Source organism: Galleria mellonella, unplaced genomic scaffold, assembly GCF_026898425.1.
Source record: "Galleria mellonella isolate WM207_F2 unplaced genomic scaffold, CSIRO_AGI_GalMel_v1 utg63, whole genome shotgun sequence".
Lineage (NCBI taxonomy): Eukaryota > Metazoa > Arthropoda > Insecta > Lepidoptera > Pyralidae > Galleria > Galleria mellonella.
Window position 1 is genome coordinate 2,237,758 of NW_026442130.1, and position 27,909 is coordinate 2,265,666.

At 38.0% G+C, this 27,909-nt stretch overlaps 2 protein-coding genes across 4 annotated transcripts in view; one reads left to right on the forward strand and one right to left on the reverse strand.

The window, feature by feature from the left end:
* Positions 1 to 369: 369 nt before the first annotated feature.
* LOC113521644 (ER membrane protein complex subunit 7) lies at positions 370 to 1,427 on the forward strand. The gene has a single exon (XM_026907241.3). It carries the CDS (start codon positions 491 to 493, stop codon positions 1,163 to 1,165), a length of 675 nt encoding a protein of 224 aa, XP_026763042.2. The 5' UTR covers positions 370 to 490; the 3' UTR covers positions 1,166 to 1,427.
* Positions 1,425 to 27,909, reverse strand: part of LOC113521789 (CD109 antigen) — a 37,580-nt gene continuing 11,095 nt past the window's right edge. For all 3 annotated transcript variants that reach the window (XM_052899957.1, XM_052899956.1, XM_052899958.1), the window contains 25 exons: positions 27,062 to 27,223; positions 25,357 to 25,581; positions 24,427 to 24,604; positions 23,592 to 23,767; positions 23,397 to 23,507; positions 22,962 to 23,102; positions 21,299 to 21,448; positions 20,303 to 20,442; positions 19,725 to 19,888; positions 19,022 to 19,167; positions 18,068 to 18,145; positions 17,033 to 17,209; positions 16,220 to 16,402; positions 15,829 to 16,065; positions 14,853 to 15,037; positions 13,586 to 13,688; positions 12,117 to 12,275; positions 10,811 to 10,912; positions 9,137 to 9,323; positions 8,125 to 8,351; positions 7,420 to 7,581; positions 6,764 to 6,960; positions 5,700 to 5,874; positions 5,469 to 5,574; positions 1,425 to 5,070 (listed from right to left, as the gene is read on the reverse strand). In XM_052899957.1, coding sequence (XP_052755917.1) covers positions 4,865 to 5,070; positions 5,469 to 5,574; positions 5,700 to 5,874; positions 6,764 to 6,960; positions 7,420 to 7,581; positions 8,125 to 8,351; positions 9,137 to 9,323; positions 10,811 to 10,912; positions 12,117 to 12,275; positions 13,586 to 13,688; positions 14,853 to 15,037; positions 15,829 to 16,065; positions 16,220 to 16,402; positions 17,033 to 17,209; positions 18,068 to 18,145; positions 19,022 to 19,167; positions 19,725 to 19,888; positions 20,303 to 20,442; positions 21,299 to 21,448; positions 22,962 to 23,102; positions 23,397 to 23,507; positions 23,592 to 23,767; positions 24,427 to 24,604; positions 25,357 to 25,581; positions 27,062 to 27,223 — 4,077 coding nt within the window. In that variant the 3' untranslated portion in view covers positions 1,425 to 4,864. The remainder of the gene's footprint in view (positions 5,071 to 5,468; positions 5,575 to 5,699; positions 5,875 to 6,763; positions 6,961 to 7,419; positions 7,582 to 8,124; positions 8,352 to 9,136; positions 9,324 to 10,810; positions 10,913 to 12,116; positions 12,276 to 13,585; positions 13,689 to 14,852; positions 15,038 to 15,828; positions 16,066 to 16,219; positions 16,403 to 17,032; positions 17,210 to 18,067; positions 18,146 to 19,021; positions 19,168 to 19,724; positions 19,889 to 20,302; positions 20,443 to 21,298; positions 21,449 to 22,961; positions 23,103 to 23,396; positions 23,508 to 23,591; positions 23,768 to 24,426; positions 24,605 to 25,356; positions 25,582 to 27,061; positions 27,224 to 27,909) is intronic.

Below are 27,909 nucleotides of genomic sequence, written 5' to 3' on the forward strand. Positions count from 1 at the left end.
AAAACCGGTTTTCCCCATGACGTATTTTATTTTCTTTATGGTAGCAATTTTTAAGAGTAGGTATGAAATATTTATATTTACCACTATTTACTTGATAGTGTAATATATCTAATACCACTATCAAATAATTGATGTTCCAATAAATCAAATATATCTAATCACTGTAATTGAGATCAAATGGATGCGCATACTTTTAAAATGCTGACTGTAGGAAAGATTAAAATATCATAAGAACGCCACATACGAGATTACATATATTATTGAATTAAAAAAATAGTTCATTTTGAAATCCCTTTAAAATTTCTAATGTTTAATAATAATTGTGTGTATGGGAACTTATTGTGTTTATATAAGTGAAATATGGCAATACTGTTGTGTGTTACTGTCAACTGTCAATATCAACTGTGACTCGTTCATTTTATATAGTTTTGTTTGTAGTTATTCAATAAGAAATTGTTAAAATAACCAAGAAAACTATTGCGATTTTATAATGATTGGCGTAATACCAATTTTATTAACGATAGGTTTATTCGGTACTGCACAGTGCCTCAACAATCCTGTTGAAGAAGAATTAGGTAGTGGCAGGTATGTCATTGAAGGAAGAGTATACCCTCCTGAAGACCAAGAACTGCTCAATTGGCAGGTGGACACCCGTATCCATGTGAATGGAGGAGAGTATATAGGTTTCATCAGGGAAGATGGTACATTTGTGGTACATAACATACCAACAGGTTCCTACGTAGTAGAAGTTATTCACCCAGATTACATGTATGAACCAGTCCGCGTGGAAATCAATTCTAAAGGCAAGTACAGAGCTAGGAAACTGAATTACATACAGACTTCTCAAGTGATACAAGTTCAATATCCACTTCGCATGAAGGCCCTTTCGAAGTTCCGATATTTCCAAGTACGCGAGCAGTGGCGTCTGACTGACTTTTTGTTCAACCCTATGGTGATTATGATGGTTCTACCATTGTTCCTTATTATGATTCTACCAAAAATGATGAATGATCCAGAAACAAAAGAGGACTTGAAACAGATTAGTAATTTGGCAAAAATGTCTGAAATACCAGAAATGTCAGAGATGATTACTTCACTATTCAGTGGAGGCTCTTCAGCCAAAGCATCTAGTTCCAAAGCCAAACAAGTAAAGAAGAGGCAATAGTAATAATTTAGTCATTGTAATTAAGTTTTTATGATTGAATATTATGTAGGGATAGTTTTATTTATGAACAAAATAAAATGTATTGACTTTTTTTTTATTATAGAATTATATATTACATTACTGACAGTTTGAATATTCTTGTACATAACTAAATAGAAAGAAAAAAAAAACTCATTGATTAGTCATTCACTTAGCAACTGTTTAATACCTGTATGTATTTAAAGCTATAATTATGTTGTGTTGAAATAAAAAACAAAAATCACTTGAAAGTTTTTTATTTGGAAATAAATCTATTATGAGTTCATAATGAGATTTCAGTTTTCTTACAATACATACTGTGTAACAACTTAGACAAAATATTACACACAAGTACATAATAATACAAAGGTAAATAAAAAATCAGTCATTGGTAATTTTGGACGGAAACTACTTAAGTAAAGATGAGTCGGTCGCCACTCAATCCTATTGAGATTCTTATAAAATTCACACATCACTTCTTATAATGATATTAATATTATAAATTTATACACATCTTTTTTAAAAATTTATTACATAGGCAATGTTTAGACATACTATTCTATATTTTTCTTTCTAATACATTTTCTGTAAACTATTTTGATCTGATAAAAGTAATAATTTAAAAAATATAAAGTGTTATAGATATTTAAATGACATAGTAGTCATATTTACGAAAAATTCTTACATGTCTAAATACATAAAAACAATAATAAAGATTCTTTTCTTTGTATATAAAATACTCCCAATATATTTCGAGACATTTATCAATTCCTCATATTGTCTTCACACTAATAAGGCATAATGATTGACATGATTTGTAATCTTAATTCAAGTACCATTTATTTTATATTCTGATTTAAATGAAAATTAAGCTTAGAGTAATAACTAATATACATTACAATATTTACACAGAAATATATAATTAAAAGTGTACATAATAAAATTACACTTTTGCATTTTATGCTATTTTTCATCATGTAATATGTGTAAATCTATATAATTTGCATTGATATGATAGTATGAGTTTATTATCCATGATATGCACATGTTATTCCAATAAAATGATGGTAAAAAGGGAAAAATACTTAAGTAACAAAAATTAATATTAACATTAATAAGAAAGTTTTAAGGAGAAATAGATATAATATCTACAAAAAGTTTTTTTTTTTTTGTATCCTGCTGTGTCTGACCATATATAACAGGGTAGATAGTAGTGTCTCGTTTGAAAAAATAAAAATCAATAGATAGTAGAAAAATTTAAAAAAATTCTACAACATATCTATTGAACTGTTTTGTCTTTTCCTTTTCATCTAAATTCTTTGAAAAAAAAATGACAAAACAGATAATAGTTAAAATAGGTTTATAGGAATGAAATGAATGAAGTGAAAATAATGGATTATTAACATCATTAGTATGATTGTTCCTACCCATACATTATAGATATAAATTGGGTATTAAAATTAAGGAATGTTGAACTATCAGGTTTTGCATATAAGTATCATAATACGGTCTGTTCTAAACACGTAATAAACATTTGAACTAATCATGCTTACCTTCACTGTGTTTTCAATTTACTACAGTAATGTTATCACTCGTTAACATACATCACTGTAGTTTTATTAATTATTTGTAAATGATTCTAAAATACTATCTTGGAATGGAAGAAAACACTAATTAAAAAGTATTAGGAATAAACTGGAAATCTATCTCATACATGCCTATGAACATGAGGCCAATGATCTTATGCCTAAAAACAGTAATACTTAGCACAGTAAATGGTACTTTATTGATATATAAGTAGAAAACAGTATCGTTATTTTATAAAATTCATCTATAAAATAAAACAAACTACGTCTTGTACCGCAATCTCTCAGTGTGGAAGATTACAAATAGATATTGAATTTTACGTTCAATAAAATAGAGACCATTTTATTGCGCTAAAGCGTTAGATCGATAAAATTGTACCTTCAATCAAGGACGGTAAACACTGGCAGGTAAATATTTTTGTATTAGTTATTATTGATTATTACATATTGGTAACAATAGTTCTAGGAATAACTTTTTTCATTATGGTTTTACTATCAATATCAAATACATTTTCAGATGTCGAATAGATAAATACACATTATTGCTAAACGGTGGTTAGTAACAAAAACATAACATACACACTAAAATATTTAAGTTCACAACGGAGTCGATTCTGACGCGCCGTTTCTTTAAAACTGTCATTAAAATTTCAATTTTCTATCGCAGCGACATCTTTTAATATGTTACAACCAATATAAACTAATTTTATAAAAAATTTAATTCAAAATTATTATAATTTTATTTCATGATAGTCCATAAAACAGTAATTCCGCGAAATAATTAAATTAAAACATTAGAGTAAGAGACAAGTTTAGAGAAATGACAAGTAAAAATCGGCCCCCATTTATATATATATTGGCAATAGATTAATCTCTAAAACTCGCACACTAGTATTGTTAATAAAATCTTACCGCGAAATGCTAATTTCTATGCTTTATACCACATATTCTTGGTAAACATCTGTTGAGCAACAGTTAACCAACATCGAATGTTACTGGACATAATGTTTCAATCCAACTGTCTTGCTCACACAAGTTGTGTTATAAATACTTTTCGAGAACATTTGACTAAAAAACTTACTTTCATACAAAAATCATACACTAACTAATTGTTATTGAACTACATAGCAATGTGTTTACAATTGTTTACACCTCGTAGAGTGATAACTTATCAACATGTTCTCATTAAATCGGCAAATGCTGCAGTATCAGCTATATCTTTACTCTAACCTAGCAACATTTTTTTACAAGAATACAAAAAGATTGCCATAAATGTGACTTTTATGTTTTTTGTTGCGAATGGCAACCCTTCTAGGCAAATGACAAATCTATCAATAGATATAACGAAACTCCGTTATTGCATACATGAGACGGTAATATCTGACATTCTCTTCTTTCCAATGGAACATAAACGTATTTGCTGATAGGTTTGTCACTTGTCAAGAATGAAAGGTCATTTAAGTTTCGTACATACAATTAGCAGTCCAGTATTATTCTACAATTCAATTTTAATTGTGTATTAATTATTGTGTTCAAAAGAACAACCCATACAACAACCGATACAATGTTCAAGTTTTATTTTTTTATATTATTGAACATTTATCAAAATGCACAAATTAATTGCCAGTTTCTATATATTATAAATACATACACATAATAATTATGTTCTAACTGTATGTATGTGTATGCTATATATTTTGTAATGAAAACTATAATGAAAAAAAAATAGTAAAATTTTTTTATGTGCATAAAATTCATCTGATATAACAAAAAAATATATCTATCCTTTATAATAATAATTTCTTACATAATAAACTATGAACGAAACAAATTGCATAAAGATGGAGTTAGACTAATGACAGAGCTTAAAATAAGAACATAGAACCATTTCGATTAAAAGTACACTGTACAGTCACATACAAATATATGCAATACTCTTCACAATTACTTTTTAAATTTAAATACTGAAGGACTGAGGGAAGCATGAGATTGGTCAGCCAAACTCCACCTGAACGAGATTCTTGAAATGAGAAATTTTAAATTTAGAATATAGTTTCCAATATAAAATATTGCATACACAGTTATTGAGTTTCTACTACGTGACCAAGTGAGATAAGAGTTGCGGTCGTATATACCGTGTTAGAGTTACAACGACGGCCAGCAGCAGTAGAGGCACAGCGGCGACGGCTCGCGGTCCAGCATTGTATATCGCGCAGTATGGACATTGAGACGAGCCGCACACTTCGCAGATATTCAATAGATACGTAGGTAGCGCGTCGAAGATGGATTCGTTATATCGTTCTGGGAGGAACATAATATTAAAATAAGCCGAAAGTTTTAATTGAAATAAAGAAAAAATACTTGTTTAAATTTCATTTCTTTCTTTATAGCTCTTCCAGAATTTCCTTAAAAATGTGAAAAATATATATCAAAGACTGTTTACTAATTGTCTCAAATTACAAATATTTTACAATATCTACGTAAAAATATACTTGTAAGACCTTTAAGTACACAACAGTGAAAACTGTATTCAAATCGGAGTAGTAGTTTTGGCGTGATACTAAAACACACATACAAACTTTCTAAAAATTATTAAATTGCCTTCTATCACTCCTATTAAAAACCTTTGCATGATTTTTTTTCAATATCTTCCATATACAGATGTCCAGTTATAATTTTAAAGTGATAGAGGGCGTTACCTGGTGCGTAGTAGTCGTAGACACGGACAGGCAGATACCGCGACATGTTCGCGACGGGGAACCACCGCTCGATCGTGAAATTCACGCACGTCCGCTCCGGGCTCAGCTGTATGCGTAAATACACACATTACATACATATATCAAGCAATATTTATAATATTAATAGATATAATTAGAATATTATTTGAAAAATAGATATTTTTCAAGAAATATTCATGGCTGTGTACTAACATAGTCGAAGTAGAACAGCAGTTTGGAGGGCAGGAACTTGGCTCGCTGCAACGTGGGCACGCGGCGCGACAGCACGTAGGCGTCGAGCCGCTGCTGCTGGATCATGTACCCGGTCGGGATCGCCACGTCCATCACCGCCAGCCCCGACCGAGGCGACTCCTCCACCAGGGTCCAACTGTATTCAAAGTTACGTACGTTTTATAACTGGATTAATTAAGGACTTCCGGTAGTTTCGAAAGCAGTTGAGTAGTCTTGACGAAAATATATGTAAGTTTTTAATAATACATACATCTTTTTATACAATTTAGAATGGCAAACAAGCTGACGGCCCACCTGATGGAAAGTGGTAACCGTCGCCTATAGACATGAACAGTACCATGAACATAAAGTATACTGTTGCACCCATGATACGCCCCCATGCCTTGTCATTCCTGAGGACTCAGGTGTTATTCCTCTGTACCCTGTAAATTTACGCCATATCCCACCCTTCAAACCGAAACACAATTGCTTCATGGTAGAAACACGAATGGGACAGAGGTACCCAAGCAATTGACTTTTGTACAAAGTCTCCCTCCCTCCCTATATTTCATTGGGGTAGGCAGAAATAATGGAACGCCAAATGTTTCGATTCACATAGATCTCCTTTACTTCCTTCACATTCGTCAATCTTTTCATACTCGCTAACTGGTTACGAGTATTTTTAATATGGCCCTTCTTTAGCACATCACCTATTTGATCAACATACGTTCTACAATGATGACATCTACCGACAATTCTGTTTAACATTTTTTTATATTGTCGTTGTATATACAAAGGAAACACCAGCATCAGACAAAGTGTCTAAAACATGTTACAATTTTAGGGGTTCTAAATAAAAAAAAAAAATTGTATAATTATTAGTAATAGTTAGAATGCCAATTTGCTTAGGGCAGATCTAAATATCAAAGGTTAAAGCATTCCAGTGCTTCATAGCTTGAATGGTGAAAGAAGTAGATAAAGAGCCAGTGTAGTGGACAGGAGTATGAGGGAGGAGATATCTAGAAGGACAAGATGTATGTGAAGACCTGGCGCAGCTCTGGAACTCGATGTGCGACTGGTTGCGGCCGTAGTAGCGCAGCGGCTGTGCAAGCAGGTCGAAGGCGGGTACAGGCGGCTGCGTCTGGAAGCGCGCGATGTCGACGTTGTACTGCACCGACATCTGCAGGATCGCGAATCCCGCGCCACGCGCCGTCACCTTCACCGTGCCCCACGCCTCCGGGATCTGGGGAACACCGGTACACTTGTAATCTAATGTAAATTGAACTTCAAAATTGCGCGCTTAGCCTCTCATTTGGGCCATTGCGCGTATAAGCCAAGGCTAATGTACAGTCAGCCCAGCTCCGCCCAGAAGCACAGAAGTTTCCTGGGATCTTCACAGGCCTCACGGAGCGACCTCACTGCTCCCAGGATTTCTAAACGTTAATGGGCCACAGGTTCACATTCCAAGATTACCTGAGCAGCCATTTCTTCGGCGTCAAAACAGCCTCGACATAGAGGGCTGTCTGTGGCTCCTATTGTGTATAAATGTTTGTTTAAGGAAGAGGGTGGCCTATTCTATGCCGGGACCACACGGAATGTCATACCGCAGGATATTTTAGTTTGAAGACCAGGCAACCAGATGTGATCGATGGCAATTTGATCGCTATTCTATAAAAAATTTCATAAAATATATGTTACGCACTTCGACGCTCTGCATGATGGCGAGGTTGTCGTTGGCGACGTGCAGCAGCCTGGTGCCGCCGCGCAGCGCCACCGCGTCCACGGTGACGGCCAGCGAGCTCACGTCGCGGAGCCGCTTGCGGTTCGTGTACTCTATCAGCGCACGCATCGCTATGTACGTATCCTGCGAGACAACACCCAATTTAGAATAATATTAGTTGGCTATTATGTATAAAAGACGATATTGCCAGAATGGGAGTAAATGCGGAAATGACTGCGAATAGAGAAGAATAGAAGAGAAAAATATATTACGCCCACCCTAAATAATAATTGGGATAAGGGAGGATTCACAAAACATGGACAAAAAAATACACCTGTCTTTGGCGAAGCATGTGTATGGTCTGTTTATATAAGATTTCAATTTTTTTATGGGTGAAAATGGAATGGTAACCCCGCCTGCGCTAACGGGATACGCTGGCGGGGCACCAGTGAAAGATGATAGATGAGAATGAAAACAGGCCAGTTAGCCCATCATGATGAATTCATCAGGAATTAACCATGATAGTTTCCACGGAGAACTTTGAAGAGGTCGACCTGGTTGGGTATATTGCTGGCAATGGGATTCTCAGTCTCCATTACTAAAAATACCTTCCCTCCCCCCCCGATCTTCAGCTATTATCCCTCACTGATTGTTGACTACAGCTACCCTAAATCATAAAAACAATACCTGCGTGGATGCCCAGCCGCCATCCTTGAGCCTCTGTGCGTTAAGCCACATGACAATGGGCTCGTTGTTGTCCTGGTGGTCCATGCAGGCGAGGAGCGCGTACGCGGTCGCCGCGATGTTGTTCGAGTCGTACTTGTACGGCAGCCGCGGCAGCAGGAACGGCTTCTGGTTCTCCATTTTGTACGGCGGCTGAGGCACCGGCTCCTTGCCCCAGTACACTAAACCGCCTGGTGGGAATAATTGAGAGATATAAGAGAGAAACAACGAAAGACATTTTGATGCAATTTCAATGAAACTAATTGTTCGCGACATTGTAATCATTTGTATAGTTATAGCGATATTTTATAGTTAATTGTTAGCATAAGTCCTTAGTTTAATCATTTTTAAATTGTTAATTTTACATAGATTTTAAGATGTATCTATAGCTCGTAAGTCGAATAAAACATTTTTATTGTGTCTTGTTATTATTACCCACAAATAGGAATAAGAAAAGAAATTGTAAAAATAATAGAAATAAGGATAATTGTACAAATAAATAGACGCCGAAACGGTGCCACTCTGAAGAGTAACGCGTCCCTTTCACACTCGCCCCGTCCCGCTCGCACAGACTCGCTAACGCGAGTTAGTACATGTTGTCGTGCGACCGGGCGGGTATAAAGATAGGCCGCCTACCGTCGAGCGGCATGCTCTGCTCTGCTCTGCGACACAGTACACTCCCCATCCGATAAGAAATAGGACAAAAGAAAACTCTTCAGACGGTACCGGGAGCTTCAGAAAAGGAATTATTGTGTTTCTCTCCAGCCTGAACCAGCGCCCCTACAGTCCACGCTCATCGTACGGTCAAAAAACATCGTTCACTAATATAAAAGTATGTCCATTCGAATAAAAAATAATACAAGTTGGTATATAACTGACAGAGCGTAAAGTTAACAAATATAAAAGAGCACAAACGAACTGACAAGTCGCTCCTCTTTAAGCCAGTTGAAAGGACTAAAAAGTGAATGAAGCTCACCCTCGGAGCGCTGCCGCTTCTTGAGCAGCCTGAAGGCGTGCTCGGAGCTGGGCGCCTTGGAGAAGGTGAGCGCGTAGGCGACGACGGCCAGCGCGCGCGGCTCGCCCAGCTCGTCCAGCAGCTGCAGGTGCCGCTCCAGCCAGCGCACGCCGCGCTGCTGCGCCTGCACTACCTGCGCGCTCAGGCCCTGCCCGATTGCAACATGGCATTAGCACCAGTGCACGGGCAATGGCTAAGGTGATGATTAGCCCTTGGGGACTTCTCTCGTAGATTAATAAAATTAGTTATTTAAATTCATTCCCAAAATAGACTAAAGAAATAGATTGTTAGTAAAGGGATTTTTTAATACAACTTAGAATGGCAAACAAGCTGACGGCCCACCTGATGGAAAGTGGTAACCGTCGCCTATAGACAAGAGCAGTTACGTGGACATAATAGAGTATACTGTTTCGCAATGGGATTTAACAGACCCATTACTAGCAGTATACTCTATCAGGTCGACCTCGACGCGATTTCCACTCTAAACAATCCTGGTTAATAATCATCGAATCCATCACAGCGCTCTACTTTCACCTTCACTTATAATCTCTCATTGATGCCCCGCTAACGAAGTGCAGGCAAGTTGCTATTTTATTTATCACCCATTAAAACAGTAAAAAGAGTCGCTGTTGACAGAGCATAGGCTTTAATACATGAAGAAGACAGCTAGGACTGCCGTTTTAACTTTCATCCGTGACTTCGGCCATGTGACCAAGTTAAAATGTACCCTACGTTCTTCTCCATTCCATATGTTACCTGTGTACCGATTTTCATAATTGGTTAAACCATTAAATCACTAAGAGATTAAAAAGTAACAAACAAACTGACTTTCATATTTATAATATCAGTTCTATTATTTGAAACAAAGATTAATTCCAATTTTTTTTTTTTACATTATATTTACTTATAAAAAATATGTACACCAACAATATGATCACAATAATTAAACAGACTAGATACAATGCTACAAGTAAAATTAAGGCTAGGTGAACAGATCAATTATTTATTTATTTATTCATTAGTACAAATACGTGTACATGGCGGACTTAATGCTAAAAGCATTCTCTCCCAGTCAACCATAGGGAAGTGACAGAATACTCGAATGCGGTTCTAGTAATTATTGATATCCATACATACTAAAATAACATATATAAACGAATAAATATATATGAATTACAAATATACTTACACATATATGATATATACTATATTATACACGAAATTAAGAATAATATAAAGCACTCACTGCTCGGATAAAGATAAAAAGTGAGCGTGAACGCTTTTTTTGAAAGACGTTTTATTAGGGGTTTATATTTATGGCAATATATAAAAATTAAACTTAAATTTCATCCCAACCATCTGGACGAGTGGCGGTCCTCCACCGTGCATTTTTCAAGGTACTTTCTCCCACGCACAACCACTCTTTGGTATCAATTTCCAGCAGCAGTATTTCCGAACCGATACGACAACATAACCATCAAGCAAAGAGCATATTCCTTTTTAAAAGGCCGGCAGCACACCTGCAATGCCGTTGGTGTTGTGGGTGACTATGGGTGGCGGTAGTCACTTACCATCAGGTGAGCCGCATGCTCGTTTGCCCCTTGTGTTGTAAAAAAAAAACTTAAAAACACTTACCTCTCTCTGACCGATATCTTTGAGGTTTTTCACTGTCTCAAGCGTGATCACAACTTGTGCTGTGAGTGTGATGTTACGCTGCAGCAGGATGGAACCGTTGACCTGTGAAATTAGTAACAAATTAAAACACAATCAATGAATGTATTAATTTTGATTTATAATACTATTGGATATAAACAATCAGCAGATTGTCTTACAGTAGGGTCAATGATTCATATTTAAATTCTATTGAAACAGAATTTAGTAATGCATGTGTTTGCATGGCTGTGTTTCGGTTTGAAGGGTGGGATATGGCAGTGAATTTACTGGGTACAGAGGAATAACACCTGAGTCCTCAGGAATGGCAACGCATGGGGGTATCATGGGCGAAACAGTATACTCTGTTATGTCCATGGTACTGCTCATGTTTATAGGCGACGGTTACCACTTTCCATCAGGTGGGCCGTCAGCTTGTTTGCCATTCTAAGGTGTATAAAAAATACAGATATCCGACTAGTATATAACATGGCCGATCAATTGTATAGGTAACAAAACTCTACTGGTTTTACCAATCACTACTGTATTATTTATTTCAAATATTATTACAGTGGTCAGAAATATTAAGCACAAATGCTATTCACCTGTCAAACATTCAATTTGTACACATAAATACTTGCCGGTGATTTTAATGCAGTATTGTTCCTTCCGGCCAGTTTAATGATATTTTAATATATAACAAGTATTTTCTACACAAATTCATTAAAAATACATATAAGGAGCTTTAACCTACACTTGTGGGGGAGAAAGGGATTGTTAGTAATGGAGACTGAGAATCCCATTGCTAGCAATATACCCAACCAGGTCGACCTCCTCGCGGTTCCCCCTGGAAACTATCATGGTTAATTCCTGATGAATTCATCATGATGAGCTAACTGGCCTGTTTTCATTCTCATCGATCACCCTACACTGGTGCTCCGCCAGCGTATCCCGTTAGCGCAGGCGGGGTTACCATACCATTTTCACCCATAAAAAAACCTATACTTGTGTATGTAAATATAAGTAATTACGAGTACTCTTCAAACTTGTATAAAATATGAAAATATGATTTGGCTTAAAATTCCTATAGCCAAACCATAAATAAAAAAATATAATGCACGTGGAATACCTGAGTCCTCAGGAATGGCAACACACGGGGGGTATCATGGGCGAAACAGTATACTCTGTTATGTCCATGGTATTGCTCATGTCTATAGGCGACGGTTACCACTTTCATCAGGTGGGCCGTCAGCTTGTTTGCCATTCTAAGTTGTATAAAAAAAAAACCAACCTCCCTGCCGCCGGTGCTGACGGCGCTGCGGTAGAGCGGATGCGAGCGCGGTAAGGCGATGGTGTCGTTCTCGTTGCGGTCAGGCAACCACGTCACCTCGTAGAACGCGCCCTCTGGCGTCTGGTGCTGAAGCACCCATGACACCGCTTGTGACGTCACCTGTCGCCAATATAAATTACATTTAAATTTGCTCTTCCAACTGACTCCCGTAACGGACAAGGACTCCGTGTGGTCCCGGCATAGAACGGGTCACATCTTCCTTTTCCGTGAGTGTCGTAAGAGGGGACTAAAGAAACTTAATTGTCGAGGTAGCAGCGTCCCTCTTAAACCAACCCAACCCGCCCACCAGGGAAGAAAGGGATTGTTAGCAATGGAGTTTGACAGTCCCATTGCTAGCAATATGCCCTATCAGGTCGACCTCCACGGTTCCCCCTGGAAACCATCCTGAACAATTCTTGTTGAATTCGTCACGATGGGCTAACTGACCTGCTTCATACTCATCTATCATTCTTCACTGGTGCTCCGCCGGTGTATACCGATAGCGCGGGTGGGGTTAACATCCCATTATCGTCCATAAAAAAAACCCGCCCACCGAGGGTGGCAATTACTGGCAAAACACCTCTTATGGGGGAGGTTTTATGTTCAGCAGTGGACAGTTAACGGCTGATATGATGATGATGATGATTATGATATATATATATATATATATATATATATATATATATATATATATATATATATATTATTTATATATATTATTTATTTATTTAATTAAAAATGTAATACAACATATGGAAAAAGGTACTAAGTCCTGAAACGCAGGTTTTTTTATACCTACCACTGGAATTAGGGACTTCACATTATAATGTAACAATGAGTGAAATATAGATTTATTTATTATTATTTATTAAAAACAATAATCTTATCAGCAGCAGAATTCACGACGTATTAACCATATTGTTATTGATATTTGGTTATTGATATTAAAAAAAAAACAAGTTTTATCAGAGGGAGACTTTGTACAAAAGTCGATTGCTTGAGTACCTCTGTCACATTCGTGTTTCTACCGTGAAGCAGTTGTGTTTGCATGGCTGTGTTTCGGTTCGAATAGTGGGATATGGCGTGAATTTACAGGGTACAGAGGAATAACACCTGCGTCCTGAGGAATGGCATACTCTGTTATGTCCATGGTACTGCCCATGTCTATAGGTGACGGTTACCACTTTCCATCAGGTGGGCCGTCAGTTTGTTTGCCATTCTAAGTCGTTAAAAAAAAAACAAATTATGCGGAGCAAATTATTACGTCTAAATATAAGGTAGACTTACATAATAATAAGCAATGCATAATAAGCATAATAATAATAATATAAGGTAAGTACTTTACACGTTGGTTGATAAGGTGTTATACCTTTTCTATGTTATTACATAAGTTTTTAACTCTAAGGTTTCCAATTCTGAGTTGGACTTACATCCGGGTCGATGTAGATGAAATTTTCCCACTCGTTGAAGGACGCGTCTTGGAATATCTTTGCGCAGAACGACGTCAACCAAACGCTAGACGCAGACTGGTTCCTGGAAGCAAAAATAATTATTATAAAGGATCTCACAGGAAACTTTAGACCTTAGATTATATAATTATTAAAACTTAGGTTTATATAAATAGAGCATCGTGTCTCATAAACTTTTTGTGAGCTAATTGTCAATGTAGCCGATTAGAGGGGAAAGGGATTGTTAGCAATGGAGTTAGGTCGACCTCCGCGTGGTTCCCCTGGAAACCATCGTGAACAATTCTTGTTAAATTCGTCACGATAGGCCAACTGACCTGCTTCATCCTCACCTATCATTCTTCACTGGTGCTGCGCCAGCGTATCCCGATAGCACAGGCGGGGTTACCATTCCATTATCACCCTGTATGGTATAGAATATGGTAGGTCACGGTGATGGCAAGAAAACGAAGACTCTTACAATTGGATTTTATTTTCGTTAATTACAGATAAATTTATTATCTGTAATTAACGAATTAGACGTGTGGTGTCGATCGTTTCTAGGTGCAGACTGGGGCGTGGCGTCCGTTGCGCCGATTATAAGTTTAAAAACGACCGCACGCAGAGACAATGACATAGACAAACTATTTTATTAATAATTGAGTTTTGAGGCACAGAACGCGTCGCTTACAACCCATTAAAAAAAATGTAGCCAACTGGATTTTTTTATCAGTGCTCTATATACTTATGCACTCAATGTATCTTGACGTAAAGACTAACACTTTAAAAAGATGGAAAAATTATAAAACAAAATAAATACAGAAGTTATAGTCACAGATATTGACCCGTTTTTCTCGAAGCATTTGTAAGAAGACACTCTATAATCTAAGATTAAAACATAAAAGGCATATCTTAAGAAATGGTTATGAAATTGTATGAATTACATACAGTTTTATTTATACTAATATAATATTATAAAGAGGTATAGATTTGATTATTTGTAACGGATAAACTCAAAAATTTCTAAACGTTGATGGGCCACTGCCTCACATTCCAGGCAGGATTACGTGAGCAGCCGTTTCTTTGGCATCGAAACAGCCTCAACATAGAGGGCTGTCTGTGGTTCCTATTGTGTATAAATGTTTGTTTAATGGACAATGGCCCGTTATTGTCCCTATCATTATTTTGAGGTTTTTACTATCTAGATGTAATAAACGTTTTGATCTTCCTGAATTCCTCGCGCTGTACTCACCAATCACTTCTGAAGAGGCTGAACGATCCGTCCGGCTTCATGAAGGACAGCTGCCGCTGGTAGAGCACGTTCATGTGGTAGAAGGCGTCCCGCTCGAGCGTGCGGTTCCGCTGGTTGATGAGTCGCATGTACAGCGTCTGGTACATGTTCACCGCGAAACTGAACATGTTCTGCTCGGCTGAGTCCTAGAAGAAGAATATTTTTTTAATTTTAAGACGTGCAATAGGCAAATGTTGGCGCATACCTAAGCACATTGCTTTATGTTCCTTGAAAAGAAATCATAGTGAGTTACTGTTTTGCATAACTGTAAAGAACAATATGTTTTGATATGCTATATATATTATATACTGCGAGTGCCTACAGCTCGCACTCAGCAAGCCAAGGTACGCAGTCAGATTCACGCTCGCGTCACAGCCGCTCATGATTAAGGGTCACGAATTGATCCCGAAACTAATCGAGCGTTCTCGATCTAATTACACGTAAATTAAACCGGTAGTTATTACATTAAAATATTTTTACTAGTTACGTCTCGCGGCTCTGCCTGCGTGCACCGGTACATAAATATATACTTAATTTATTTAAATTTGTTCATTAGTTTTTGTGTGACAGAGTAACAAATAAACATCCGTTCTTCATTACAAACTGTTATATAGACAATAATAACTACCTCTTAACCGCGACTTCGTTCGCATGACCGGGATAAAAAGTAGTAGTAGTTCTCCATCCCATACAGTACGTGTATACCACATTTCATAGCGATTGTTTAAGCCATCAAGGCGCTATAAAATAACAAACAAATCCACTTTCACATTTATGATATTAGTAAGGATTACTCCGCCATTTATTTCTACTTTATATTATATTTTATCATCAGCGATATAATAAATAAATGGCATATGTTCTTAAATACGTATATAATAATACATAGTTTCAGTCAAAAGGTGGGTCTTAAGCTGATTTTATGTAATCATCTTACCATAGGCAGGTCCAGCAGACTGGTCGCGTTGATTGGCATCGTTGGGAACAGTGGTCCCACGACGTCGCCGACGATGGACACGCGCGCCTTGTTCGACCCGAACACGTAGTAGCGGTCGACTTCGTACGGTATGATCGGCGTTTCGGTCACGTTCACGTGCATGTATTGGAAGACGTACGCGCGGTTCGACAGGTCGAGGAGGATCGACTGGTGACGGTACTGGGGGATACCGTCCGCCTGTGTAAATAAAAATGAACGTATTATTGTAATGCAAGTATCTATGCATTTGTTATGTCCATGGTACTGCTAATGTCATCAGGCCGTTAGCTTGATTGCCACTCTAAGTTGTATAAAAAAAAATCAATCTTCAGCCATAAACTATTGTACGTACCTCGACGAGCAGGTCCTTGGTGAAGTGGTGCCTGCCCTGCAGCGTGGCTGCATGCAGCCGCACCCGCACGAGGCCGAGCCGCGTGGCCACGACGGGCACGTGTACCACGGCCGCGTCACCCGATATGATGTACACAAAGAACTGGTGCTCGCCGAACGACGTGCGCGGGTTGTATGATACCACCTTTCGACAAAGAGAAAAATCATTAAAAAAAAACATACTAAACCTCCTTAGTAACAGGGACTACTTCTTAGCAATAGTAATTATTAACTAGGTCTGGATGGGGGGAAGTATTGTTAGTAATGGAGACTGAGAATCCTATTGCTAGCAATATACTCAACTAAGTCGACCGCCTCGCGGTTCTCCCTGGAAACTATCATGGTTAATTCCTGACGAATTCATTATGATGGGCTAACTGGCTTGTTTTCATTCTCATCTATCACCCTTCACTGGTGCTCCGCCAGCGTAGCCCGTTAGCGCAGGCGGGGTTACCATACCATTTTCACCCATAAAAAAAAAAACTAGGCCTGGATAATATTGGTACCGCTCTGATTATCTGTTGTAGGATCACATCCCTAGTATATATGGAACATCACTAGAAGTAGACACTGGTTGGTTGATTTGATACTTGTGTGTTAATACATTACTATTCCATTATCACCCATTAATATATATATATATATATATATACACAAATGAATTCGTACCTATTTTTACTGTAATGCCCAGTGCTGAGTTTGTTACAATCATGGTTATGCAATAAATTTATTATTATTATAATTAATCTGCAATATATAAATTAAAACAACTCACGATTCCGTTCTCCTCGACGTGTACAAACTTGTAATCGTTGGAGGCCTCGAGTACGACGACCGCTTCGATGTTCTGCGGCTGATAGTTGAACACGACCACACGCAGCCCCACCTGTTCGCCCTGCCGGATCCGGTCTGGACCTTCCACTTTTATGAAGAACGGCAGCACGCCCACGTACTGTCGGCAAAAAAGTAGAAAATGAATAACACGATTCTAGTGTGGGGCCATACCAGCATAGAGAGAAGACAGGGATACTATTCTATTTTTATAATAAAAAGTTTCCTTTATTTAAAGAGTTTTTCACAATTAAAAGTTAGGGTAATTTACAGGGTACAGAGGAATAACACCCGAGTCCTTAGGAACGGCAACACATGGGGGGTATCATGGGTGTAACAGTATACTCTGTTATGCCCATGGTACTGCTCATGTCTATAGGCGACGGTTACCACTTTCCATCAGGTGGGCCGTCAACTTGTTTGCCATTCTAAGTTGTATAAAAAAAAGTCTCAGAGCCATATTAAATAGAGAATCTACTGTATAGAACACAAAAATTTTTTTATACAACTGAGATGGCAATCAAGCATACGACCCACCTGATGGTAACCGGTTACGGTAGCCTATGAACGCCTGCAATACTAGGGGTATTAGCACGCGTTGCCGATCCTAAAGAAACCTCTTTACCCCTTTTTTGACGAACCTCATGCTGAACAACCTTAGTCTTGATAAATAATATATTTTTAGTATATTTTAATTAAACGTCGCCAAAACCTAATTACCAGTAGTATGTATATATATATATATATATATATATACACACATACACACACTATACTACTAGCAAAATCCCTGACCTATATGTCCATTGTCAAATAGGCCTATATTTGACAATGGACAATTAACTCCGAAAACCACTTAAATAGCACATCACTGATAAATGGTTGGACAACAGTGTTACTACGGTCAGTACGACAGTTGCGTGAGCACCGATTACAATACAGTACAGGCTTCTATTTTATAACATTGTACAATACTAACCTCTAACGGTTTGTTCAGCATTCCAAGCCCTCGCGACGGCGACATACTGATCGCAGACACCATCCAGTGAGCTGGCACCTGGCAGGAAAAGAAAAACAACAATATTATCAGTTCAAATCAACCATAATGAATAATAGATTTTATATTACAGATAGAATTTATATTACAATGAATTGAAATGAATAGATAAGTGGTATATAAATGTACAAAAAGTGACAAAATATTATTGCAAATATATATGTTATTATGATGAAATTATTTTAATGTTTTGTTTAATAAGTTTTTATATTTGCACGCCTACAGTGTGGCAGAATATGATTGGAATATTTTTCTTGTAAAGTAACACCTACAAAAATGTACCCTATTCCAGCAAACAAATGATTTCAATTTCAATTGATACCATATTTTTATTCGAGTACATGGCCCTTTATTTAGAAAACAGAAAAGAGCATAGGGCAACAAAAACGAATATAGTTGCTGATAAGGAATTTGCCCAGAGGCGTCAGGTTTAATAAGGCTAACCGCCGACATTGGAACCTTCAAAAATGCTAATTTCTGGTAGAGAAACACTAATGGGAGACCTTGTGACGTGAGATTTTCGAACTATTAGTTACGTCATTGAATTGAGCGTTAATACATATCACCGAGAAACTCAATAAAGGTTCTAGAGTCGTGACTCTGTATAAGCAAACGTAGTATAAGGTGAGTTGTAAAAGTATGACCCGCTAGATGTAAACCAATGTAGAGGCCATTTCTTACGGTAGTCTACAGAGGAGGCCTATATTTAACGGTGGACAATTAAAGACTGATGTAATGATGATATCTCTGAAACAAAATTGTACATTCCCTTTTAGACCAGTCGAATATACAATTTTTTTTAAAGAAAATGACAATTTAATAATTACTATCTGCTTTGACAGATTCCCTGTTTATTTTTTTCGTAGTGACAGTCACCTGTGGCACGTCGACGGTGAAGACGTAGCGTCCGTGCGGGCCGATGTTGACGTCGCGCCACACCCACACGTTGTCGTACTGGCGCTGCACGCGGTTGAACCGGAACTTGCGGAAGTGCGTCAGCTCCATGCTGCTCTCGTGCTCGCCTGCGCACCGCAACAAATAATGTCTATATAACCACAACCAAGTTGTCCCTTTTTCTTGTTTTTATGTAATGAAGTTTATGTCATTAATAATATACATTTTATGTGTGTATGTATTGTTAATTTACATAGTCTGTATCCTTAGATTATATAGATAGAGCATCGAGCCCTTAGATCGAGGTTCAAAAACTGGTCAACTTTTTGACAGCTAATTGTCAAATTAGCTAACTAATTTTTTTATCCGTGTTCTATATACTTATACATAAAATGTATTGGGACGTATTGTTTAATAAATTAGTGTTTACGCATTAAACAAATGCAGAAATTATAAGACAAAATAAATATAGAAATTATAAAGGAATCATTCATAACTTTTTATCACACAAAACTGTATGAAAAAGTTGACCCATTTTCTCGAAGCATTTCAATAGAGACTCTCTATCTATGTTATCTAAATCTGTATCATTTTTTGAAGGAAACAATAAAGAGTTCTCATTGATTTATGTTTAAGTAAATAAAATTTTTAATTATATATATGAACAGATAGATAAGAAGCTAACAGTTGGCCTCGTCGGTGCGGTCGAGGCAGTCAGCCTGGCCGTCGCAGCGCTGCTCGTGCGAGTAGCAGCCGCCCTCCAGGCACTCGAGCTGGCCTGCGCTGCTGTTGCATACACTGGGCCGCCGCGCCACCGTCACGTCGCTGAACACCACCAGGCCCGCGTACCTGCCGCATAAATGTTAGGTTAGTGGGGTGAAAGATATCGTTACCATTCCTGAGGACTCAGGTTTTATTCCTTTGTACCCTGTAAAATATTAATCTTTATAACCTGTATCATTCGGGGGGAAAGGGATTGTTAGTAATGCAGACTAAGAATCCCATTGCTAGCAATATACCCAACCAGGTCGCCCTCCTCGCGGATCCCCCTGGAAATTATCATAGTTAATTCCTGATGAATTCATCATGATGGACTAACTGGCCTGTTTTCATTCTCATCTATCACCCTTCACTGGTGCTCCGCCAGCGTATCCCGTTAGCGCAGGCGGGGTTACCATACCATTTTCACCAAGCAAACAAAACCTTTATCATTTTATAAAGGGAACAATAAAGTTAAAAATCCATTAATTCCATTGCACTGACTCGAAGGTCCTGTTGGCGTCGATGCCGAAGGTGGAGGAGGGGAAGTAGACGAGGTCGTCTGCGTCGCCGCGGTGCGAGCGCCACGTGTACGCGAACGTGCCGTTCGTCGCCTCGTCGAAGCGCGCCATCTTCGAGATCACCTGCCCACATACACACATATATATATTTGGCCACAGCAGAATATCAGTGTTTTGCTCTTTTAAGGGCAAAGCAATAAACTGAGTTGTGACCATTTTGTGTTACTATGGCACACGCATGAAGGAATGGTAACAAAGGAGATTGTTAGATTATATATTTTGTTTTTGTATTTTTTTTATTTGTGCTTTTTTTTATTTTTATTCTTTTGTCTCTTTTGCTGTGTATTACGTGTATGTTTTTTTTTTTATTGTAATTTGTGTGCTGTAAGTAATGTAAATAAATTATCTATCTATCTATCTATATATATAAGTTACGCTGACATACACAACAACTTTTTATAAAATTAATTTTAATTTAAATTCTCATAACTGTCATATTTTTTTTTTATTTTTTAAAATACTGTACAATAACTAGGCCCAAAATGAAACATTTTTATAAGATGTAGTACTTTTTTCTAAATGTAGACGTAAACTACATTACACTATAAATATTTATAGAAACAGAGAAACAGTCGATTAAATATTTTTTAATGCAAATTAGAATGGCAAACAAGCTGATGGCTCACCTGATGGAAAGTGATAACCGTCGCCTATAGACATGAACAGTAGCATGGACATAACAGAGTATACTGTTTCGCCCATGATACCCCCCATGCGTTACCATTTCTGAGGACTCAGGTGTTATTCCCGTGTACCCTGTAAATTCACTGCCATATCCCACCCTTCAAACCAAAACACAGCCATGCGAACACAACTGCTTCACGGTAGAAATACAAATGGGACAGAGGTGCCTAAGCAAACGCGACTTTTGTACAAAGTCTCTCTCTGGTACCAAAATATGTATTGGTTATTGGCATACCTTAGCATACGTGAGTTCGTTCCCGGCCTGCATGGTGTAGAAGGCATTGTCAACGGCGGACAGCCCCACGTAGGCACCAGGCTCGCCGTACACCGCTATCTCCACACGTTCGCCAGTCCGGTGCTTGCGGTTGTTTATATACACCGTGAACTGTAGACATGAGATGTATTTCAAAAAGTGTTTACATCTATTTACGACACAAATATTTTGCATGTAGTGAAGGATATATGTGACTATGTGTAGGTGTATATGGTACATGAGGCCTATAAACTCAAAAATGGCTAAATCCAAGTCGGTCAAATGTTCAGGAAACTACAAAAAGATAATATTTTGTCAAGGACATGGAACGATATTCTATATTTTAAACCAGATTAATTTTTTTTTTTTATACAACTTAGAATGGCAAACAAGCTGACGGCCCACCTGATGGAAAGTGGTAACCGTCGCCTATAGACATGAGCAGTACCATGCCCATTTAGCCCATGATACCCCCCCATGCGTTGCCATTCCTGAAGACTCAGGTGTTATTCCTCTGTACCCAGTAAATTCACGCCATATCCCACCCTTCAAACCGAAACACAGCCATGTAAACACAACTGCTTTACGGTTGAGACACGAATGGAACAGAGGTACCCAAGCAATCGACTTTTGTACAAAGTCTCCCTCTGGTAATAATTAGTAATAATTTGAATTTTAAATAATAGAACTCCCTCTATATTTGAGTGCAGAGTTAAAAATGATTTTATGGCGTTTATATAAAATCGTAACTGGTCTGTCTGTACATGGAAGAGATATAAGAAAAACTATTACAGGAGGTCTTTATGAACGCAATAGAACCTAAAACAATTATTTTTAGAATTTTTATCTATTTGTATGTTTGTGTACGCTAATTTAAGAAACGGCTTAACCAATTCAAATGTGATTTTCACTAATGCGTTGCAGTTTGCCTCACTTAACATTTAGTGTTTGTTTTATTTAAATCGGTTCATAAATAAAAAAGTTATATCAATCTAAAGAATCACATATAAAATGCTTTAAAATAACCGATCAGTTGAATTGGCTGAAACTTTATGAAGGTAGGGTATATATCATATTTTAACTCATAAGATATTTTATATACGGATTCACGCGTGCAGCGCCGCGCGATACAGCTAGTTTGTAATATAATATGAGCATGTCGATGAAAGTGCAAGATTAAATGTACGTGTCAGCGAACACAATACGTGTATGTGGGGGGAAAGGGATTGTTAGCAATAGAGTTTGACAGCCTCATTGCTAGCAATATGTCCTCTTAGGTCGTTCTCCACGTGGTTCCACTTGGAAACCATCGTCAACAATTCTTGTTGAATTTGTCACGATGGGCTAACTGACCTATCTTTCATCCTCACCTATCACCTCTCACTGGTGTCCCGCCAGTGTACACCGATAGAGCAGGTAAAGTTACCATTCCGTTATCATCCATTAATAAAAAAAAAATCTGTGTATGCTTGCGTGCTTGTATATATGCGCGCGTGTGTGTGCGCTCGTGTATATGTGCGCGCGTGTAAGCGCGTGTATGTATGCGCGCGTGTGTGTGCGCTCGTGTATATGTATGCGCGTGCATGAATGGGCGCGCGTGACCGCGTGTATGTGTGCAGGCGTGCGTGTAGGTGTGCGTGCTCACGTTGTTCCTGGAGATGCCGTTGACGGGGAAGGTGAGCGAGTCAGCGACGACGGCGCCGCGCCGCCCGCCGCTCCACGCGAGCACGGTGGCCACGGGCGCCATCTCCGCCGACACAGACACCGCGAACGTGCGCACGCCCTCCTGCAACCGGATCACAAACACCCTCAGTACAGAATTGTTCCGACATCGCCGGATTCTTTTAATATTCAATTGTAACATAGTAAACTAACTAAACTAAATAGTAACTTATTAAGGAAACTGAGATCTCTCGCTTGTTATTTCAGTGAGATGTGCAGTATCTGTACAATTTAATGACGTAACTAATAAAGATGTTGAATTTACTAATTTAAAAGATAATAATTTCACTAATGGTCCTCCGAGCCGGATCACAAACATCGTTAATCTAACATATCAATAAGAATTGTGTATTTGTACCTGCATATTTTCCTGTGCGCTTGTGAGTATGATGCCCTTGGACATGACAACATAGTTGAATGTCTCCATATAGAAGTTACTTTGCACGTGGAAAATCACGTACTCCCCGACCTAATAGAAACGAAACGAGAAATTATTAATAACAATTAGTGTTTTTAAGAAATAAGATCAAATGTGAAATTTTAAACACGCTACCCTAGCGTCGGTAGTGGTGGTGGAGATACGGAGGTGGCGGCCGCCAGGACTGTGATGAGGGACAAGCCGCATGTCGGCCGTGGCGCGGCCTCCCAGCGCGTCCGTTAGCTGTGCGTTCAGACGCACTCCGGTGATGCCATTCAGCGTCTCACGGTAGTTCGGGTCTCGCTCCAATTCTATTTCACACATTTTACCCAATGAACAAATTATGTGGTATATAATGTTTTTTTTTAATAATCATTGTACATTAATATACACATAGTCTACTTTTTCTGTGTGGATGTCGTATAAGTTTTCTCGACGTCTATGGTATACATCATGGTGTATGTGTTCTGTGACATTGATACTCATAGTACACGATTAGATTATAAGATCTCGGATCAAATTGTTATTGAATGAGTTTGTAATATTAAGAAAAAGTATAATTGTACATTTAAATAAATACACATAATGTTAACGGAGATTTAAAAGGGAATGACGATTTAAAAGCACTTGTTAACAATTCTATTTGGGGGGAAAGGGATTGTTAGTAATGGAGGCTGAGAATCCCATTGCTATCTCTATACCCAACCAGGTCAACCTCCTCGCGGTTCCCCCTGGAAACTATCATGATTAATTCCTGATGAATTCATCATGATGGGCTAACTGGCCTGTTTTCATTCTCATCTATTACCCTTCACTGGTGCTCCGCCAGCGTATCCCGTTAGCGCAGGCGGGGTTACCATACCATTTTCACCCATAAAAAAAAACAATTCTATTTGAGTAGATAATTTGAATTTGAAGACGAAGCCCTCTAATAATAACGAGTATTGATAGTAGCGGCGGCGGTACTGACTGAGCAGCTTGTAGAGGTCGAGGCGCACGTGCCAGACGGCGTCGTGCGCCGCCACGAGTGTTGGTCGCTGCGGCTCGACGGCGCCGCCGCGGCCCTCCACGCCCACCGCCAGCGACAGCGCCACGCCCGCCGCCCGCCAGCGCGGCAGCCGCGACCCGTCGTGGTACGACACCACCATCTGCAACAATCGCACGGCCTGCCTTCACCACCTTCATCTGGCTTAGATGAGGGTAACTGTTAGTAATGGAATCGCGTAACTCCATTGCTAGTAATATATTGTCAAGGAGGCCTTTACGTGGTCCACTGTGTATACCAATAACCTAAGTAGGGTGATGAAAATGGAATACAATTCCATTTTCATCCCACTAAAAAAAAAAAGCTACATTTGGCTCTTTAGTATCAACAAACTGGTATTTACGTCGAGAGTGACTTTTAGTATGCCTCGAATTTGTTACATATTTTTTTATACACTGCCCTGCCTTCTACATAGCAATGAGTTACGTCAAGCGTTTTTTAACTGCACTCGCTGTAGTAAAGTTACCATGACATTCATAATATAAAAAAACCATGAATAAGGTAATATTACTGTTTTTTATCAATTTATATACAAGATAATAAGTCCTTTGCACATACGTACACTACATTTAAATGGGGGGAAGGGATTGTTAGTAATAAGGTCAAATAGTCCCATTACTAGCAATATACCCTATCAGGCCGATCTCCACGTGTTTCCCCTAGAAACCATCTTATCTAATTCTAGTTAAAATCGTCAGGATGGGCTAACTGACCTGCTTTCATACTCATCAATCATCTGCCACTGGTTCCTCGCCAGTGTATACCGATAGCGCAGACGTGGTAACCATACCATTATTACCCATTATAAAAAAAAGAACTACATTTGAATGTACTTAAAGAAGCATATTCACTTACGTAAACATCAAAAGGCATAGCTGGCTTGAACACCTGCGGCGAGCCACCAAGGAAGGTGACAGAGAGTGACGAGTTGTATATCCTCGCAATGCTGTACCCCTCGATGACTTCGTCGAGGAACGGATCACCCACTGACGCGGTGATGATTACTTCCACGCCGTCTAATTCTGGTACCAATTGAGCCAGTTCCGACATGGGATATTTGAAGTCATACGTGCCATTGAACTAAAACAAAGTTTTACATTAAAAAATCACAAAAATTTTAATTTTAAAACTTCGCTGTGTGGTCCAGGCATAGAATGGACCACCCTGTCTTTTCCCTTGGATGTCATAAGAGGCGACAAAGGGAACTCAATGGTCGAGATATGGGCAGCAGCAGTCTTTATTTATTTATTAAAGGACAACCAACAAAGCATACATTTATATCTATTTAAAATACATGATAATAAGGTTACATTAACATATAAAATGCTGCTTTACTTAAAGGCCGCCACGACATAAAACATAACCAAAGCCTAACTGCGGTACTGGGGGGGAAAGGGATTGTTAGTAACGGAGACTGAGAATCCCATTGCTAACAATATACCCAACCAGGTCGACCTCCTCGCGGTTCCCCCTGGAAACTATCATGATTAATTCCAGATGAATTCATCATGATGGGCTAACTGGCCTGTTTTCATCCTCATCGATCACCATTCACTGGTGCCCCACCAGTGTATCCCGTTAGCGCAGGCGGGGTTACCATTCCATTTTCATCCAATAACTGCGATACTAACCCACCTGCCAAGTGTGGCAACTACTGGCAACACACTGTTACGGGGAAGGCCTACATTCAGCAGTGGACAGTTAACGGTTGAATTAATTATTTTAAAACTAGTATATGTTGCTTGATAAGGAAGTGACTTCAAATGTGTGTGTGTGACTTCAAATGACAAACTGATTACGTAATTCGTAGATTTTTCTTCGCAAAGAATATTACAATTTCAGTAGACACAAAATCAAATTTGGAGTAACATGGAATCGAATCATATCGATTGAGAAAAGTATCAGTAACTTAATCACAAAAAGAAATTCAGTTCAGACAAACTAAGAGACTCGTTCATTTAGTGGACTACAGTTATGTTTTTTTTTTCTATTTATAGGATTACCAGCATAAGATACAGCTAAACATTTTAATACAATACACTGGCAGATTAGATCTAACTGTTCTTACATTTACAGGCGACCACAGCACGCCTTGTGTTTGATAAACATTAAAATAGAATTAAATTATTAAATGTCATTATATAAGTAAAGATATTAACAATATGAATAATAATATAATATAAATAATGAAAATTGTATTTAAATTATTATAAATTATAAATTTAATTTAGCCATGAATACAGAGTGACTATCGATGTGAATATCAAGTTCAGGCTTGGTTTTTACAATATCGTTAAAAAAAAGGTTTTTAAGGAATGAATCTCATTTCATTTCATTTAGTAGACATTTGAAAATAAAAATACTCCCATTGTCTTTCTCTTCCACTTTAAAATTGAAAAGTGACAGTATTGTAAAGAATTTAGTGTTTAAATATATATTTTTCTATATATTTCAAATTTTACAGTTTATGTAGTAAAACTATGACAGAGAAATTATTGGGCAAGACTCAAAATCTTTATGGCAAATAAGTGTTGCCGTTAAAAAAATAAATATTACTTACAAATCTCAAATACGGCAGCTGGTTGTAATTTTGGTTGTTGTAATAATTGTTGTATGAGGTTGCGTATGTGTTAAAATTCGGGTCGTTGGGGTTGTTGTGGTCGTACTGCGATGTGAACTGCAGAGGGTCCGGCTTCGGCATCCAGAACGGGTACTTCTCGTCCTAAAGGTTAAATATTATTTACTAGTCATCCGCGGCGTTACTCGCGTACATTAATATATAAAGTATCCTGTCTTAAGTTAGGACATAACCAACCCAAATATAAAATTTGCTTGGCTTTAGTATAATCTTATTTTATGTACCTAAAATTTTTTTGCTCCAGTTGACTTCCTACTGGTTTTAGAAACAGGATTTTTTTTACAAATGCTCCTTGTACTAAAGTCCTAAATGAGGACTAAGAAGGAATTTCACAAGGAAGCGAAAATCCTGAGAAATAGAGAGATAACAAGTTCTGCAGTATAAGTCTACAATACTTACTATTATTATAAATATATACAAGTGAGTATGTTTGTATGTTACCTTTTGGCATGTTAAAGACTAAAACAATTTTCATGAAATTTGGTATATACATAGCATTTGTGAAGAATGAATGTTATCAGGATGAAAATAGTTGAGTGATAAATGAATATTGATGAAATAAAAAAATAGTAAATATATATAAATATAAATATTACCTTTCCCATGGGTGTCGTAAAAGGCGACTAAAGAAATATACAAAGTCAAGGGATGGGCAGCAGTGTTCCTCTTCCTCACCAGAGGGAGACTTTGTACAAAAGTCGATTGTTTGGGTACTTGTCCCATTCGTGTATCAACCGTAAAGCAGTTGTGTTTACATGGCTGTGTTTCGG

Excerpts from the sequence above, each read along its gene's own strand:
- LOC113521644 (XM_026907241.3), top strand. The coding sequence starts at position 491 with ATGATTGGCGTAATACCAATTTTATTAACGATAGGTTTATTCGGTACT.